This window comes from Oncorhynchus clarkii, chromosome 5 (assembly GCF_045791955.1).
Source record: "Oncorhynchus clarkii lewisi isolate Uvic-CL-2024 chromosome 5, UVic_Ocla_1.0, whole genome shotgun sequence".
In the NCBI taxonomy this organism is placed as follows: domain Eukaryota; kingdom Metazoa; phylum Chordata; class Actinopteri; order Salmoniformes; family Salmonidae; genus Oncorhynchus; species Oncorhynchus clarkii.
Window position 1 is genome coordinate 36,245,989 of NC_092151.1, and position 17,830 is coordinate 36,263,818.

General features: G+C 41.1%; 1 protein-coding gene across 1 annotated transcript in view; it reads left to right on the forward strand.

The window, feature by feature from the left end:
- The first annotated feature begins 6,036 nt into the window (after window positions 1–6,036).
- The window catches only part of LOC139408735 (leucine rich repeat containing 75Bb), a 57,664-nt gene continuing 45,870 nt past the window's right edge, over window positions 6,037–17,830 (forward strand). Inside the window, exon 1 of the mRNA XM_071152990.1 lies at window positions 6,037–6,662. Within this exon, the coding sequence (XP_071009091.1) occupies window positions 6,369–6,662 (294 nt within the window). The 5' untranslated portion in view covers window positions 6,037–6,368. The remainder of the gene's footprint in view (window positions 6,663–17,830) is intronic.

A 17,830-nucleotide genomic window follows, 5' to 3' on the forward strand; every position in this document is an offset into this window, starting at 1 on the left:
TTACAAATTAACATCAACATAAAACCATCTATGATGCCGTTTTGTTGCCACAGATACTGGATATCTGACCAATAGGACAAATTATCTCTTTAACAAATAGACTGCTCTTGTGCTTGGCTACACACATGAAAGATTAACCACATGAAGCAAAATGGTTGTTGGAGATGAATTCAAACAGGTTAACAACCATGATTTGAATGTTTAATGTGCTTCTAGAAGCTCTATCTTTTAGCACATTACCAATGCAGCATTCTACCACATGAAAAGGTGGTACACTGCCTGTAGATCTCTTCTCTTGTAGTCTTTTCTGAGAACAACACAGCTGGATTGGTTTTAATGTTTAAGTTCAATGGGTGCAACAAAGGTTGAGATGGTATAAAAATCTTTAATAACACTCCTATATTGCTGAGTTTTATAGATTCTTAATTTTTTAAATTCGAGAATGACATAACATCACCTCATTTCACAACAGAATTGTGGTTTATTTCTTCTTGACACGTAGAATATATTATACAGTAACTGCAAATTTATTTTCTCTTTAGGTTTAACTCGCCTATTAAATGTGAAAACCAATAGTTAGTTAAATTCTTTTACTTTTACATATTGACTGCATGAGAGTCTCATTACCAGCCTGATTCACGGCTCATAATAAACATTAATTTATATTATGTGAGTATGTAATACTCTGGAAATATCCATATAGCTAAATAAAAAGGTTGGTGAAAAAGAGAGTGAGATAGAGAGAGAGAAAGAATCTGAAAAAAGTCTGCATTGTAGGTCTGCAAGACAATATATAAAAAACGGAGAACGGAGAATGGAGTGGAAGACACTCCATTCTCCATTCTCCTTTATATTGTATGTTTTGTATGCATTGTTGTACTGTATAAACAAAAGAAAAACATGTACATTGCTTAGCCTATGTGATAATATGGATTATGATAATTAATATCACAATTTACATTCCTGCAAAAAAATGCTGGGTTAAATATAACCCAATTTAGGTTATTTGGTAACCCAGCACTGGGTAAATTATGGACAGAACACAAACTGGTTATTTTTACGTGTTGGGGTTGCTTGGATTACCCAAACGGTTAATTTAACCAACAGTTTTTTTTACCATCAGTTGGGTCGACCCAGCAGCTAGGTCTTTTTTAATGTAATCAATCTGTTATTTCAGGGGGCGTGGCCTAGTAGGGGCGTGGCTTTCACATTATTATTTTTGGCCACCCGTAAGAGTAAATGTCATTCCTGTTCATCATTTTAAAGGTGCTACACCTAGAACCTCTCTTAATTTCTCCCCTATGTGGAAGCTAGGTGAATTGCAACAGCACTAGGCTATTTTCAAAACAAATCTCCCCCTATTCCGCATCCTATTACCCCGTAACATGGTGGAGACTCGTGCTTGAGCCTTTTACTTTCGGTTTTGTTCCACCAGCTTCAAAAAGCTGTTAAAACTATATTTGTTGTTATTGAAAATATATTTCACAGCGATTTAGATGATACAATGATTCCTTACACTATTCAATGATTGTTTTCTCACCAGGAAATTAGTGATTTCTACATTGGCCACTCAACCTAATTTCCACTGGATAGCACAGCCACAAAGTCAAAACAGCTTTTCCATTTTGACAACAGATGCCGCGCCGGCGAATATCACACCCAATCACAACACTGGCAGGTAAGTAATACCGTGAAATACTATAATTCCACTGTTACTGCAGATATATTATGGACATTTTTTCTGAAAATACAATGCAAAATTGAATATATCCTATATGAAGCACCTTTAAGTTTGTACACTGCAAATTTCAATTTTTCTTGAATATTTTTGCACGTTACATATTATAATATAACATTCATAACAATATTATTTACATATCCCAACACTGGGATATGCATAGGCTCCAGGGGCCCGATTCAGAACTGGAAACGTAGCGCATTTCCTATTCACGTCTTTCCTATGCACTTCTCAGTAGTTGGTATTCAGACTTACCTTAACTGATTTTCTTGTGGAGTTTTTCTTCAATAGGGTTTTCACTACATTTATCTAAAGCCATCCATTTGAATTTGGTGTACCTTTCATTAGAATTTTCTCAGCAGACTCACTAGAATATAGGGAGAGAATGGTTCAGAATACAAGGTGAAAGAAAACTGTGAAAGAAAGCCATCTAAATATATGCATATTTGTCTCCGTTTCAGCATTTCAGATTTAAAATACTCTGATCTTGTAGATTATTTGGGCAATTTTCAGGGTTAGGAAAGTATGTATGAATCATAAAATAATTGTTTGGAGAGCCTTTGCGCATGACATATATTGATGAATCAAATATATTGATGAATCAAATATACAGTGGTTTGATTCATCTTGAAAGTTGCCATATTCAAGTTCAATCCATGAAATATTGTAAGGTGAAAAAAAGAGTACACTAGGGGTTTATAACCATAGTCCTATAAATCTGGTGTCCTGTGCGATCTTATGTATGCTCCCTCTAATTCTCCCATCTCTCTCTCTCTCTCTCCCGGAGGACCTGAGCCCCAGGACCATGCTTCAGGACTACCTGGCCTGACAACTCTTGGCTGTCCCCGTCCCAAGTCCACCTGGTCATGCTGCTTTCTGCTGTTCGAAACCTGCTGTTTCGACCCTCACTCTCTCTCTTCTCCCCCGCACCTGCTGTCTCGACCTCTGAATGCTCAGTTATGAAAAGCCAACTGACATTTATTCCTGAGGTGCTGCCCTGTCGCACCCTCTATAAGCGCTGTGATTATTATTTGACCCTACTGGTCATCTATGAACGTTTGAACATCTAGAAGAACAATCTGGCCTTAATGGCCATGTACTCTTATACTCTCCACCCGGCACAGCCAGAAGAGGATTGACATGTACACTACCGGTCAAAAGTTTTAAAACACCTACACACCTATGCTTTTCCTTCACTCTGCGGTCAGAATCATTCTAAACCATCTCAATTTGGTTGAGGTCAGGGAATTGTGGAGGCCAGGTCATCTGAACTCCAGGTCATCTGCGCTCCATCACTCTCCTTCTTGGCAAAATAGCCCTTACATAGCCTGGAGGTGGGATATCACTGGATGGGATATCACTCCAGAATGCTGTGGTAGCCATGCTGGTTAAGTGTGCCTTGAATTCTAAATAAATCACAGACAGTGTCACCAGCAAAGCACCCCCAGTCCATAACACCTCCTCCTCCATGCGTCACGGTGGGAAATTCACACCAACCCAAAATCTCAAATTTGGACTCCAGACCAAAGGACACATTTCCTGCTTGTGTTACTTGGCTCAAGCAAGTCTCTTCTTATTATTGGTGTCCTTTAGTAGTGTTTTCTTTGCAGAACTCGACCATGAAGGTCTGATTCACAAGGTCTCCTCTGAACAGTTGATGTTGAGATGTGTCTGTTACTTGAACTTATTTTTGGTTGCAATTTCTGAGGCTGGTAACTCTAAAGAACTTTTCCTCTGCAGCAGAGGTAACTCTGGGTCTTCTATTCCTGTGGCGGTCCTCTTGAGAGACAGTTTCATCATAGTGCTTAATGGTTTTTGCGACCTTCCTGTCTTAAAGTAATGATGGACTGTCGTTTCTCTTTGCTTATTTGAGCTTTTCTTGCTATAATGAAGCTGATTGAGAGAATGCCAAGAGTGTGAAAAGCTGTCATCACGGCAAAGGTTAGATATTTGAAGAATCTCAAATATAGCATATATTTTGATTTGTTTAACACTTTTTTGGTTACTACATGATTCCATATGTTATTTCATAGTTTTGATGTCTTCACTATTATTCTACAATGTAGAAAATAGTAAAATAAAGAAACCCTTGAAAGAGTAGGTGTTCTAAAAGTTTTGACCAGTAGCGTATCTAAAACCCCAGAGAGCAAGAGAGCAAGCAATGCAAATGTAGAAGCACGGTGGCAAGGAAAAACTCCCTAGAAAGGCAGGAACCTAGGAAGAAACGTAGAGAGGAATCAGGCTCTGAAGTTAACCCTCAGGGCCTGGTTCCACTCTATGTTACTTACTCCCTAGGTTCTGTCTTTTCCAGGGAGTTTTTCCTAGACACCATGCTTCTGCATTGCTTGCTCTCTGGGGTTTTAGGTTCGGTTTCTGTTTAAGCACTTTGTGACAGCTGCTGATTTAAAAACGGCTTTATAATACATTGGATTGATTGGTTGATTGAGGACCCCCTACTGGTGAAATAGTCATGATTCCACAAGCCTCTCGTTCACATGTCATTCCCCATAAAGGGCTTATTGGAGCTGTCATTTGTGATTGAGACTTGTAAAAGCATGCTTTAAACAATGTACATTTGTTGATTGCTAGGCCTACATATATGATTATTTCTTGGTACATTTGACGAGATTGTGAACGACTCTTGGCGGAATGCATTGCTTGACTGCTGTGAGGGTGATAAGCACAAAATCATTGGTGAACCGCAGCACCCCAAACAATTTGTTCTCGAGTTTGCGTTTGTTGAGCAAAGGCTGTGTAGGTTTAGGTTCTACAAAGCTGTGTCCATCATAATAACATTCAATAATCAATTAATTGCATTCATTCTTGCACAATGCGATCAATTATCAACCCAGAGCTTGAAGAAGTATCATGTGCAAATATTGAACAATCCAGGTAATGAATTTAGAGGTTTAACCAGAAAGACTCACAGTTGTAATTGATGCCAAAGGTGATTCTAACATGCATTATGAACTGGGTGGTTCGAGCCCTGAATGCTAATTAATATCAGACTGTATACCACGGGTATGACAATTTTGTTACTGCTCTAATTACATTGGTAAACAGTTTATAATAGCAATAAGGCACCTCTGTGGTTTATGGTATATGGCCAATATACAACGGCTAAGGGCTGTATCCAGGCACTCCGCATTGGGTCGTGCATAAGAACAGGCATTAGCCGTGGTATACTGGCCTTATACCATTATTGCTTGATTGACTCAAGGGTGTGCATACCTATGCAAATGAGATATTTCTGTATTTCATTTTCAATACATTTGCAAAAATGTCTAAAAACATGTTTTCACTTTGTCATTATAGGGTATTGTGAGAAAAAAGATTGAATACATTTTTAATTCAGGCTGTAACACAACAGAATGTGGAATAAGTCAAGGGGTATGAATAATACTTTCTGAAGGATATGTCTGACAAGACAGTTGACCGTCAGAGCACGTCTCCACAGAGGAACAAGTATAGACATGGACAAGTTACTTGACAACATCACGAAAATGATAAGTGTGCTGCAATGGGTGTTGTTGTGATTCTGGATGGCCAGATAGCTACTGTAGCAACAATGCCAAGAAACTGCCATACGGGGAATCGTAGGAGGCTCGTTTCAGCAAGTTTTTTTTTTATCTCGTCTTGATACCATGTCTTATTTTGAGGTGTTTTGTATGTGATAATATGGCAAAAAATTCGCTAGCTAGCTAACCAACAACTGTAAGGATGTATTTGAGACAAGTTCTCATTGTGCAAATTAATTTATGTTTTCAATAAACATTGGCGACGAAGTATAGTTTACATATTGTCAACAATCTAAGCCAATTATGTCTGTTTTGTACCCATAGTTGCGCACGCATCGGGTTTGTTGCTAAACAACCTGTCAATTAATCCTGCTGTAGAATTCATTGCAGCCAAGTAGGTCAAACAAAGGACTGAACGAGTCCCTCGGAAAACCGAATCAAACCTCTCAGTCACTAAAATGAGTCGTTCAAAAAGAAGAAATCGTTCACGACCGACACATCACTACTCAATAATCCAGCATCAATAACCTAGCGGTCTTTAAAGAAAACAGCCCAACTAAGTGACCCATAGCCTGCAACCCAGCAGTTGGGTCAACCAAACAACCAAGCATTTTTGTGTGTACAAAATGTAAAAGCATCGATCTCTCAAATCGAGTTAGTTCGTCGTGAGCTAAACAACAAAATTAGCCTTGGACCTGTATGAAGAGAGAGTAATCGCGCGACCATGATCTAGGCAGCGCGGGTTCTGATTGGACGCAAAGACCACGAGCTCCGTGTGATATTGTATTACTGCACGAGCTCTGCTGTGGCAGTGCGTGGTTATTACTGGAAGACGATGGAAACTATTTGAAGACGAATTACGAATAGAAAGCTATGCAATACTGACGGTGTGATGCTCTATATTTAATATAATAGAGAATATAGTCATTTATCAACCTCTGCTCATATCTTCTCCCTTTGTTTTCATACTGTAAAGATAAAAGTACATGCGTGCGTTACTCAATTTCCAAGTTTAGGCTACTGTGCAACTGTTATGGCTACATTCAGCCAAACGTTAATGATACATAGTGTCAAGGAGCCGTTGTTCAAGTGAAACATTATTCTGTGAAGTAATGGGTTCTAAGTTGACCAGGCAGAGTAGTCTGGACCAAATAGAAACCACATTTTCCAAGAGGAGACGCCAGCGGCATGACAGCTCCAGAGAAACCGAGAGGAGTGGAGGCAAGGGTGGCGGGGAGTTCTTGTTTACATCCCTGATGGTCAAGTCCGACAAGCTTCCAGGGATGCTACGAAAGACCAACCACAACCCCTACGTGAGACGGGTGGCATGGATCCGGGAAATACAGAAGCTTATCCGAGAAGAGAAACAAGAACAAGCAGTCGAAGTGCTCAAATTGCTTAGAAAGGTAAGAGAGAATGTTTAACACTGAATATTAACTTCTCAACTTCATAAGACGTGCTCTCTGTAAGTCACCTGCTGCACCTGCAGAATATGATGCTGCTTGTTCAGCAGTATCCACAGGTTGTCACTCAAGTCAGTGCCTGATAAATTATTACAAATGTACTGGTAAAAATGCTGCGTCTATTATTAGTATTAGATTATTATACTGTAGGTTTGTTTTTACGTTAGGCTGGGTTCCTTCTTATTTTGGGGTTTCCCGTTTAAAATGATTTACTGTATGTCTTTAAATGTTTTGGTTCATTTCATTGTCAACCTTTATTAAGTGTCTTAGCTTTATAGTTTACTTTGCTCCAATTATTCAGTGGCTTGGCCCTTATATAATCTCAGAGCAAAGGTGTAACTGCTTTGTCAGATTGCTTGCCTCAGGCTCAGGTACAGTGCCTTCAGAAAGTATCAATTTGAAAAATGTTGTTATTTAGCAGATGCTCTCATTCACACCCGTTTACTTTTTCCACATGTTGTTGTGTTACAGCCTGAATTTAAAATGGATTCAATTCAGATTTTTGGTCACTGGCCTAAACACAATACCCCATAATGTCAAAGTGGAATTATGTGTTTCGTAATTTTTACTAATTAAAAATGAAAAGCTGAAATGTCTTGAGTCAATGAGTGTTCCACCCCTTTGTTATGGCAAGCCTAAATCAATTCAGGAGTAAAGATTAGCTGAACAAGTCACATAAATTGCATGAACTCACTGAAAAACAGCTTCTATCTCAAGGCCATCAGACTGTTAAATAGCCATTACTAGCCAGCTACCACCCTGTTACTCAACCCTGCACCTTAGAGGCTGCTGCCCTATATACATAGACATGGAATCACTAGTCACTTTAATAATGTTTACATACTGATTTACTCATTTCATATGTTTATACTGTATTCTATTCTACTGTATTTTAGTCAATGCCACTCATATATATATATATATATTATTTCTATATTTCTTAATTCCATTATTTCACTTTTAGATTTGTGTGTATTGTTGTGAATTGTTAGATATTACTGCACTGTTGGAGCTAGGAACACAAGCATTTCGCTACACCCACAGTAACATCTGATAAATATGTGTATGTGACCAATAATATTTGATTTGTGTGCAATAGTGTTTAACGTGATTTCTGAATGACTACGTCATCTCTGTACCCCACGCATACACATCTTGAAGGTCCCTCACTTGAGCAGTGAATTTCAAACACAGATTCAACCACAAAGACCAGGGAGGTCACAAAGAAGGGCACCTATTGGTAGATGGGTATAAAAAAGCAGACATTGAATATCCCTTTGAGCAGGGTGCAGTTATTAGTTACACTTTGGATGGTGTATTAATACATCCAGTCACTACAAAGATACAGGCGTCCTTCCTAACTCAGTTGTCGGAGTGGAAGGAAACTACTCAGCGATTTCACCATGAGGCCAATGGTGACTTTAAAAAAGTTACAGAATTTAATGGCTGTGATAGGAGAAAACTGAGGATGGAGCAAGAACATTGTAGTTACTAACCTAATTGACAGAGTGAAAAGAAGGATGCTTGCACAGAATAAAAATGTTCCAAAACATGCATCCTGTTTGCAACAAGGCGCTAAAGTAATACTGCAAAAAATGTGGCAAAGCAATTCACTTTTTTTCCTGAATACAAAGTGTTATGTTTGAGGCAAATTCAATACAACACATTACTGAGTACCACTCAGCATAGTGGTGGCTGCACCATGTTATCTGTATTCTTGTAATCGTTAAGGACTGGCCAGTTTTTCAGGACAAAAAAAGAAATGTAATGGATCTAAGCACAGGCAAATTCCTTTAGGAAAACCTGGTTCAGTGTAATGTCGACGCAGGGAGTCAGGAAGCAGGTGTAGTTAGTGAGTTTAATATGAACGAACATAGAACGATACAAAACAAGAGACATCTGACAAGGTAACACAACCAATAACGCCTGATGGGAAATAAGACGGAGTGCTATTATATAGGGGGAGTAATCAGGGTAATGAAGGGTTGCCAGGACCGGTGGTTTGTAAACAGACACACGGTTCCAGGAGGACGGCCCTGAGGGCGAGGAGCGGGCCGGATGATGTCGGATAATGTTGGGATCTATAATGTTGTCCACCGGGACCCAACACCGCTCCTCTGGACCTTACCCATCCCAGTCCACCAGGTACTGGAGCCGTCCCACACAACGTCTGGAGTCTAGGAGGGATCTGACGGCATAGGCGGAACCTCCCTCGATGTTCAGGAACCATCGGCCTGAGGAGAGAAACATGAAAGGAAGGTGAGATCTCATACTCAGTGGTGAGCTGCAATCTGTATGTCACCTAATTGACCCTCTGGAGGACCTTGAACAGGCCCCACAAACCAGGGTCTCAGCTTCTTGCAGGCAAGGCAAAGTGGGAAGTTCCTGGTGGAGAGCCGGACACATTCACCAGGATGGAACACGGGCGCCTCACTGCGGTGGAAATCCGCCTGGTACCTGGAGAGCGGTAGGGAGACTAGAGGAATGAGGATGCCTTTGTGCGTAGGTGCAGTGATGATAAAGGGTAGGCTTTCCTGGTGCCACAGTGAGGGTGAGTGGTGCTGTCCTCCAGGACCCACCCGCTCACACCACCAGGTGTGACATTTCCAGATCCCAGTGCTCGACCATCCAACGCTTGAACCGGAAATGGAGAGAAGAGCGGGTATGAGATGATGTTAAGTGATGAGGCAAGGGCCTGGTCAATGAAATTCCCTGCGGCACTGGAGTCCACTAGAGCAGTAGATACAATATATGAGGGACAGCCAGCTAGTGATATTGATACTAGAAAGGGTTTGGCGGAAAGTGAGGATGGTGGAATATTCACGCCAAACCCAGGAGAGGGATGATCACGGGACTGTCCCTCTGCTCTTGTGGACCCCGGGTTGGGACATACCGGACACGGCTGAACCTGTGGCCCCTCTTGTCCGCAATAGGGACAGAGCCCCAGTCTCTGGCAGTGTCGCTCAGCCGCGGGGAGGCACGTGGCCCCTACCTCCATGGGTTCAGGCTCTGACTCAGATTGGTCAACGAAGGAGGCAGAGCGGTGATGATGGTTTCCGACGCTTCCGCAGAAGGTTATCCAGACAGATGGCCATCACGATAAGTGCGTCCAAGAGAGTGTGCCCTTATCTTGGCACGCCAACTCCATCTGGATCTCCTCGTGCAATCCTCTTTGGAATAGGGTGCGGAGCGCTGGCTCATTCCATCCGCTGGATGCTGCCACTGTCCTGAAGATGAGGGCGTACTCCGCAGCGGTCTGGTCTTCCTGCCATAGGTGGAGTAAGTGCTCACCTCCATCTCTGCCCTCTAGTGGATGGTCAAAGACCCTTCTGAACAGAGCCATGAACCCTTCATACGAATCCAGCTCTTCCTCTCCTTTCTCCCAGATGGCCGTAGCCCACTCCAACTCACGTCCAATCAGCAGGGAAATAACCATGGCAACCTTGGACCTCTCGATGGTGGGGGCTCCCATCTGAAGAGCAGAAATCGAGGGAGCACTGGATTAAGAAGCCACGGCATTTTGATGGAGTCCTATCGTATTTGTCCGGGAGGGACAAACTGACCTCGCTGACCTGGACGGACTGCTGGATGGGCTGGGATGCTGGGTCGACACATAAGAAAGAATCCTCCGCCTGAGGGAGGTGACGCCCTTTTGGCAACGTCGAGACATTGAAGAACACGGAGGATCTCATCCATAGCTGCCCCCATTTGAGCCAGCTGGTCGTGGTGTTGGCGAAGTACGTCTCCCTGTTCGTTGACCATCTGGAAGATGCCTTGATCAACTACTACTTCCATGTGGTGAGGCATTATTCTGTAACGTCGACGCAGGGAGTCAGGAAGCAGGTGCAGTTAGTGAGTTTAATATGAACGAACATAGAACGATACAAAACAAGACACACGCCTGACAAGGAAACACAAGCAATAACGCCTGATGGGAAATAACAACGGAGTGATATATATATATATAAGGGGAGTAATCACGGAAGTGATAAGGTCCAGGTGTGCCTGATGAGGCGCAGGTATGCGTAATGAAGGGTTGCCAGGACCGGTGGTTAGTAAACCAACGACGTCGAACTCCCGTGGGGAGGAGCAGGAGTAGACGTGACATTCAATCTGCTTTCCACCAGACGCTCTGAAATGAATTCACCTTTCAGCAGTACAATAACCTAAAACACAAAGCCAAATCTACACTGGAGTTGCTTACCAAGAAGACGGTGAATGTTTTGCTTAAAGTTAACCTTTTCACATGTGGGTTCCAAATATCTATTAACGGTCACGGCAGCATGAGTTGTTTTATGCACGAGATGTCAGAATGCACTCACTGTTCCAAAATGTGATTGTTGCGCAACAGGAAAGTTAACACGCGCTGCCTCATAATTATCAATAGGCTATCTTTCAGTTTGTCAATTTCAAATGATTTTCTAACAAATGTTATTTTCAAACACAGTTTGAATTAAGGTGTGTTCCGCCTTTTTTGAAGGTTGTATTGATTATGATGAGCTAATACTAAGCTATTTACCAGCTATGTGTGGCACCATTTTTGTTGACATTTTACAATGCGTTCTGGGTGTCACGTAACATAACTTTGTAAGTACTGTGTTTGTGAAAAATGTTTCTTTGAAAAAACAGTGTGGCCAGCTCAAACGCTGACGGTTGCATCAATCGAAACTGGACGTTCTAAATAAGCTTTCTAATCACACCGGTTTGAGGGTACGCTGCAGGGAACACTGTAGAATGATCACACCCATTTGTTGGTACATGTGAAAAGGTTCATCTTGCATTTTACCAGAGAAATATAGGCTGGCTACACGAGAAACGTATTGGAGGCAAGTAGCTACACATCAGTCAGAGCGCTGTCTGCTGATAGAATTTTCAGTCATGAATTCTCATCCGAGTTTAGAAGTGCAAGGGAAGCACAACATTAGTCTGATGCTGAGCAGAAATTACAATAAGAAGCCTTTTAGATCTGTGTTTACAAAATGCAGCAAGCTATTTTCTATGCATTAAAAAAAAATCCTGTGTGGAAAACGCAGAATTATGTGTTAACACGACCCCGAGTTTAACTTGCTATCTAAGTAATTGGCTGAATCAATAAGGTGACGTAGCATCATATTTTGTTAGCTTTCTGCCGTGCTTGAGAAGGCAAAGCCCTTTGGATGAGTTATTTGACCAGCTGCCACTTATATCTTGATTTTCATGCATTTTTTCTCCTCTTTGTTCTCGGCCCGTCTGCTCCTCCACCCTCTTTTCCAAGCAGAGCAGGCCTGTGACTCAGACTCCACACAGACACAGCGTGTAGACATGCTGCTGGAGTACTGTATGCGTCAAAATTTAGTTTGTTTGAACAATGTCTCTCGTTCACATTCGCTTGGAAATGTCCAAAATCACAAAAAATGACATTCGGTAGTAGCTCCTACCTATTTATGAAAACTTTATGAGCTTGATTGCCTGACTTTGCAATTCATTTATTTTTGTTTGGGCTTGTTAGCATATTTAGCTAGCAGCCTCCATGTAAATGTGCTATTACTTGTGTAAATTTTGTTAGCATTCTGGTAATAGATGCCAAATTAGCTTTTTTATTGGGTTTCCTGGCGCCCCCCTGTGTATTAAACCGGTAATACCATATATCCCTGGGTGAGAGAAGGACGATATGAAAATGTGGATACCGCCCAACCTTAAATCCTTCCCTAACCTTTACCATTTAACCTAACTCCTAAACTTAACCCTAACCCCTAGCCTAGCTAATGTTAGCGAGCTAGCTATACATTATGCAAATTTGTAACATAATATACATTTGCAAATTCGTAATATATTGTACATTTTGTAAATTCGTAACATATACTGTAATACGAATTGTAATTTGTGAGATATCATACGAAATGGTTGATGAATATCCTCAAATTCATACATACCATACGAAACGTAACATATACTAAATGGAGTGGGCATATTTACGTACAGAATAATACAAAATGCTCTGAGACCAGGTTGGTCACACAATAATCTTTGCCAGTGTGTGTGCATGTGTAGGCTACCTGCCCCTCGCTCTCTCCCCACCTTCAAAGTTTAAGTAGCATCTCGCGCCCTACACTTGTCTGACCATCACGTATGTAAACAACTAGCATGCATGTTCCATGGCAAACTGCTCTATCCACACTGATTGGTGAAGTAATTTAATGAGCTAAATGGAAAAAGCTGTAGATTTCACAGGTTTAAAAGGAACAGAAAGGAACAATATAAACCACTCCTTTTTTGGGCTTCAAACCGGTTCAGAACTTTATTTTGCTGGTCGGAACAGTGGAACGGAACGGAAAAATTGTGGTTCTGTTCAGAACGCTACGATTGGAAAGTTTTGGTTCCAACCCCTGATTGTGTTGCCATGCAGAATGGGTCATGTCTATTGCACAAATTAATGAACTATATTTGAGCCACATGCCACACATCAAACCTTAGCACCAGCAAAAAGCATAACCTTGTCTAAATTACGTCACACTGACACTTCAGGATGAATTATTTACACACTGCGCTACATTCACCCATCAAACTTACTCAACAGTGACCCCAGCGTTGAGCTGAGTGTAACTGTAAATCCGGATCACGGCACCACTGTAAAGGACGTCACACTTCTTGCTTAGCCAGTACCACATCCTGACATCTGATTCAGCTCACGCTGAGGCTCAAACCTTGGACCTCTGCCTTGCTAGCACACGAGACCGCCCTCCTAAAGCGTCTTACCAGTCAGCGAGACACTTCAGGCTGAGTTTCACACGTCCACATGTGCTACACTTGCACTGATCTGCTTCCCTGTAGCACTGAAGTTACATTAATTAAAACATGCTCAGCTCCACCTTCTCTTGTCAAGTCCTTACTTTTCACAGATTTGTCACACAACTAACAGTGGGAATTTAAAATCAGTGTCTGTAATTAATGAATCTGGGCCTTGCTGTGGGTTTTATTGCGCTTGGGTAGCCACTTATATTGATCTTACAGGAAAGCCTCTTAAAGTTCAGAGATCAAGACAACTCCTGTTGAGAAGACTCCCTCCCATCATTAATATACCACAGAGGAGACAAAATAGTACTGTACTGCCATATGCCACTGACATACAGTATATGTCCCTATCTGAAGAATACTATGTATCTATTAGGCAGGGCAAACATATTATCACGATTTCACATACACTGTATATCATGAAAATCAATACAATTATAGCACGCTTTTTTTTGGCTCATTCAGTAGTTTATACCTATTTAAGTAGTTATTATCTTAAAATAATATTTTATATTTCTAAAACATAAGTTTAACTTGATACTGTGGCTGCTTCCTGTTTTCATGAATATTAGATGTATAGCCCAGTGTCAAAACACCGGTTTTAGATGTCCAAATTCAAAATCAATATGTTGAAATAAACTGTGATATGTTGAAGACAAGGAAAATTACCCTACACACATCACACTTGTAAATTAGTACCTTGTAAACTGCTTTCGCACCAATTTTTACCAGGGGGCCACTCTAGACTGGAATTAATTAGCTTGTTCTACTGTAATCAATAGCGTGTGCATATTAATCACAAACATCAATATTTGTATTGAAATCAATGAAACTGGTCAAACAAAAACTGCATAGATATGTACCGCTTGCGCTCTTCTAACAGGCAAAACTCAATGGACTTGGGTATACTACATATACCAGCAGATAAATGAGAGCCTGTTGCAGCCATTTATTAACTCATATCTCTGTGAGAAAAATGTTTACGGCAGACAGCCAATACGAATAAGGTATCACAACACTCACTTTTTGACTGAACAATTTCAAGGAAATCAACACCTCACATTGGTTTCTAAATAGCGACAGGGGTTGGCTTTCATTTGAATGATAGCTTAACCCTCAAATCTGAAAATTCATGTGAGCCCAGAGATATTTATACATAATTTTTTCTTGCCACTATGGCCTTAAAGTCCCACTACAGACAGAAACACTGGTACTAAACCAAAGACATTGATTTGTTTTTGTAAGATTGTGATGATTAGAAACTTTTATACTAACACCACCAATCTGAGGTAAAAAAGTATGTGTTTTTCCTGTCATTTTTGTGTGGTGATTGTACTAAGACGTTCTGTCTACCATGGGGAATTTAGCCTAATACATTTTTTTAACGAATGTCAAAATGATTCAATATTTAGATTTAAGATTAATCACACTCACAGTTTTACATCTATTTCTTACTACTTTAACATGGAGAGAGTTTAAAAATACTCCTAACCACAATTTAACAGGGCACTCTAGACTATAGCTTCCATAGTGATTGTGCAGCAGGCTGAACGTTTGACATCTCTATATCTATTCTGTACAACATAGATAGACAGTTAGTCTCTTCCCACTTGCTGTGTCGACCCATTACACTTTTGATCCGATGATAGATCATTTTAATGAACACATCAATGCAACTTGATAAGAAAACCGCCCACTAGATAAAAACACTGGTCCAGTCAGGTGGGAATGAAACCTATATCAACTCACACTGATCCACTTTAACAACACAGTAGTTCTTGTAGCTCTGCTGTTTTTCCTCAATGAGTGGATAAGCTGTTTTTTCTTTCAGGGAAGGCTGGATTTGGAGTTAACGCTTTTGAGTCCCATGCCTGCGTGTTTTAGTGATTCAAACCCCTTTTAAACATTTAATGTTTGAGCTATAAACTGCTGCTTTTTTGCATTGGATTTGTCTGTTTCTTTTGCTTCCGCGGATACCAACCATTAGCGTGTGCGATTAATAACAGGGGTGTTATTTGTGAGACAAGGGAGGATGTCCAATGATCTTCTATGTAAAATAACCCTTACCTTCTAACGACTCGTGTGGCTTGTGAGCATCATAGAGCAAGACAGACGTGCGTGTTTTGTGAAAATGAAAAGCTGAGATTCTCACAAAACACGCACATCTGTCTTGCTCTATGACGCTCACAAGCCGCACAATGGTCGTTAGAAGGTAAGGGTTATTTTACATAGAAGATCATTGGACATCCCATGACATAGTGTCTGTCATACTGTCGTGCTTTATGTACAGTACCAGTGAAAAGTTGACACCTACTCATTCAAGGTGTTTTCTTTATTTTTATTATTTTCTACATTGTAGAATAATAGTGAAGACATCAAAACTATGAAATAACATATCAAATCAAATCAAATCAAATTTATTTATATAGCCCTTCGTACATCAGCTGATATCTCAAAGTGCTGTACAGAAACCCAGCCTAAAACCCCAAACAGCAAGCAATGCAGGTGTAGAAGCACGGATATGGAATCATGTAGTAACCAAAAAAAAAGTTAAACAAATCCAAATATAATTTATATTTGAGGTTCCTCGAAGTAGCAAGCCTTTGTCTTGATGATAGCTTTGCAAACTCTTGGCATTCTCTCAACCAGCTTCATGAGGTAGTCATCTTGAATAAACTTTGATTAACTCCCAACTTCTTTGGGATAGGGGGAGTATTTTCACGTACGGATGAAAAGGTTGCCCAGAGTAAACTGCCTGCTACTCAGGCCCAGAAGCTAGGATATGCATATTACACTCTGAATTCTCTAAAACTGTTTGAATGATGTCTGTGAGTGTAACAGAACTCATATAGCAGGCGAAAACCTGAGAAAAATCCAACCAGGAAGTGGGAAATCTGAGGTTTGTAGTTTTTCAAGTGATTGCCTATCCAATATCCAGTGTAAATGGGGTCAGATTGCACTTCCTAAGGCTTCCAGTAGATGCCAACAGTCTTTAGAAAGTTGTATCAGGCTTCTATTGTGAAAGGGGAGCGAATAAGAGCTGTTTCAACAATTGCTCAGCCTGAAAGCCATTAGTTGTGTCTCGCGCGTGGCCGTGAGCACGACGGTCATTCTCTTTCCTTTCTATTGACAAAGGAATTGTCCGGTTGGAATATTATTGAAGATTTATGATAAAACATCCTAAAGATTGATTATATACATCGTTTGACATGTTTCTACGAACTTTAATGTAACTTTTTAAAACTTTTCATCTGGACTTAGTGCCCGCGCTTTGTGTATTTGGATTAGTGAACTAAACACGCAAACAAAAAGGAGGTATTTGGGCGTAAAGACTGACTTTAGCGAACAAAACAAACATTTATTGTGGAACTGGGTTTTCTTTTCTTTTTTTTTTTTTTTTTTTAATTTTACCCCTTTTTCTCCCCAATTTCGTAGTATCCAATTGTTGTAGTAGCTACTATCTTGTCTCATCGCTACAACTCCCGTACGGGCTCGGGAGAGACGAAGGTTGAAAGTCATGCGTCCTCCGATACACAACCAACCAAGCCGCTGCTTCTTTAACACAGCGCACATCCAACCCGGAAGCCAGCCGCACCAATGCGCCGGAGGAAACACCGTGCACCTGGCCACCTTGGCTAGCGTACACTGCGCCCAGCCCGCCACAGGAGTCGCTGGTGCGCGATGAGACAAGGACACCCCTACCGACCAAGCCCTCCCTAACCCGGGCGACGCTAGGCCAATTGTGCGTCGCCCCACGGACCTCCCGGTCGCGGCCGGTTACGACAGAGCCTGGGCGCGAACCCAGGACTCTGATGGCACAGCTGGCGCTGCAGTACAGCCCCCTTAACCACTGCGCCACCCGGGAGGCCCACGGAACTGGGTTTTCTGTGAGTGCATTCCGATGAAGATCATCAAAGGTAAGTGAATATTTATAACGCTATTTCTGACTTTTGTTGACTCCACAACTTGGCGGGTATCTGTATGGCTTGTTTTGGTGGCTGAGCGCTGTACTCAGATATTCGCATGGTGTGCTTTCGCCGTAAAGCTTTTTTGAAATCTTAATGCGGTTGCATTAAGGAGAAGTGTATCTTTAATCCTATGTATAACACTTGTATCTTTCATCAAAGTTTATGATGAGTATTTCTGTAAATTTATGTGGCTCTCTGCAATTTCACCCGATATTTTTTGGAGCCAAAACATTACTGAACATAACGTGCCAATGTAAACTGAGATTTTTGGATATAAATATGAACATTATCGAACAAAACACACATGTATTGTGTAACACGAAGTCCTATGAGTGCCATCTGATGAAGATCATCAAAGGTTAATGATTAATT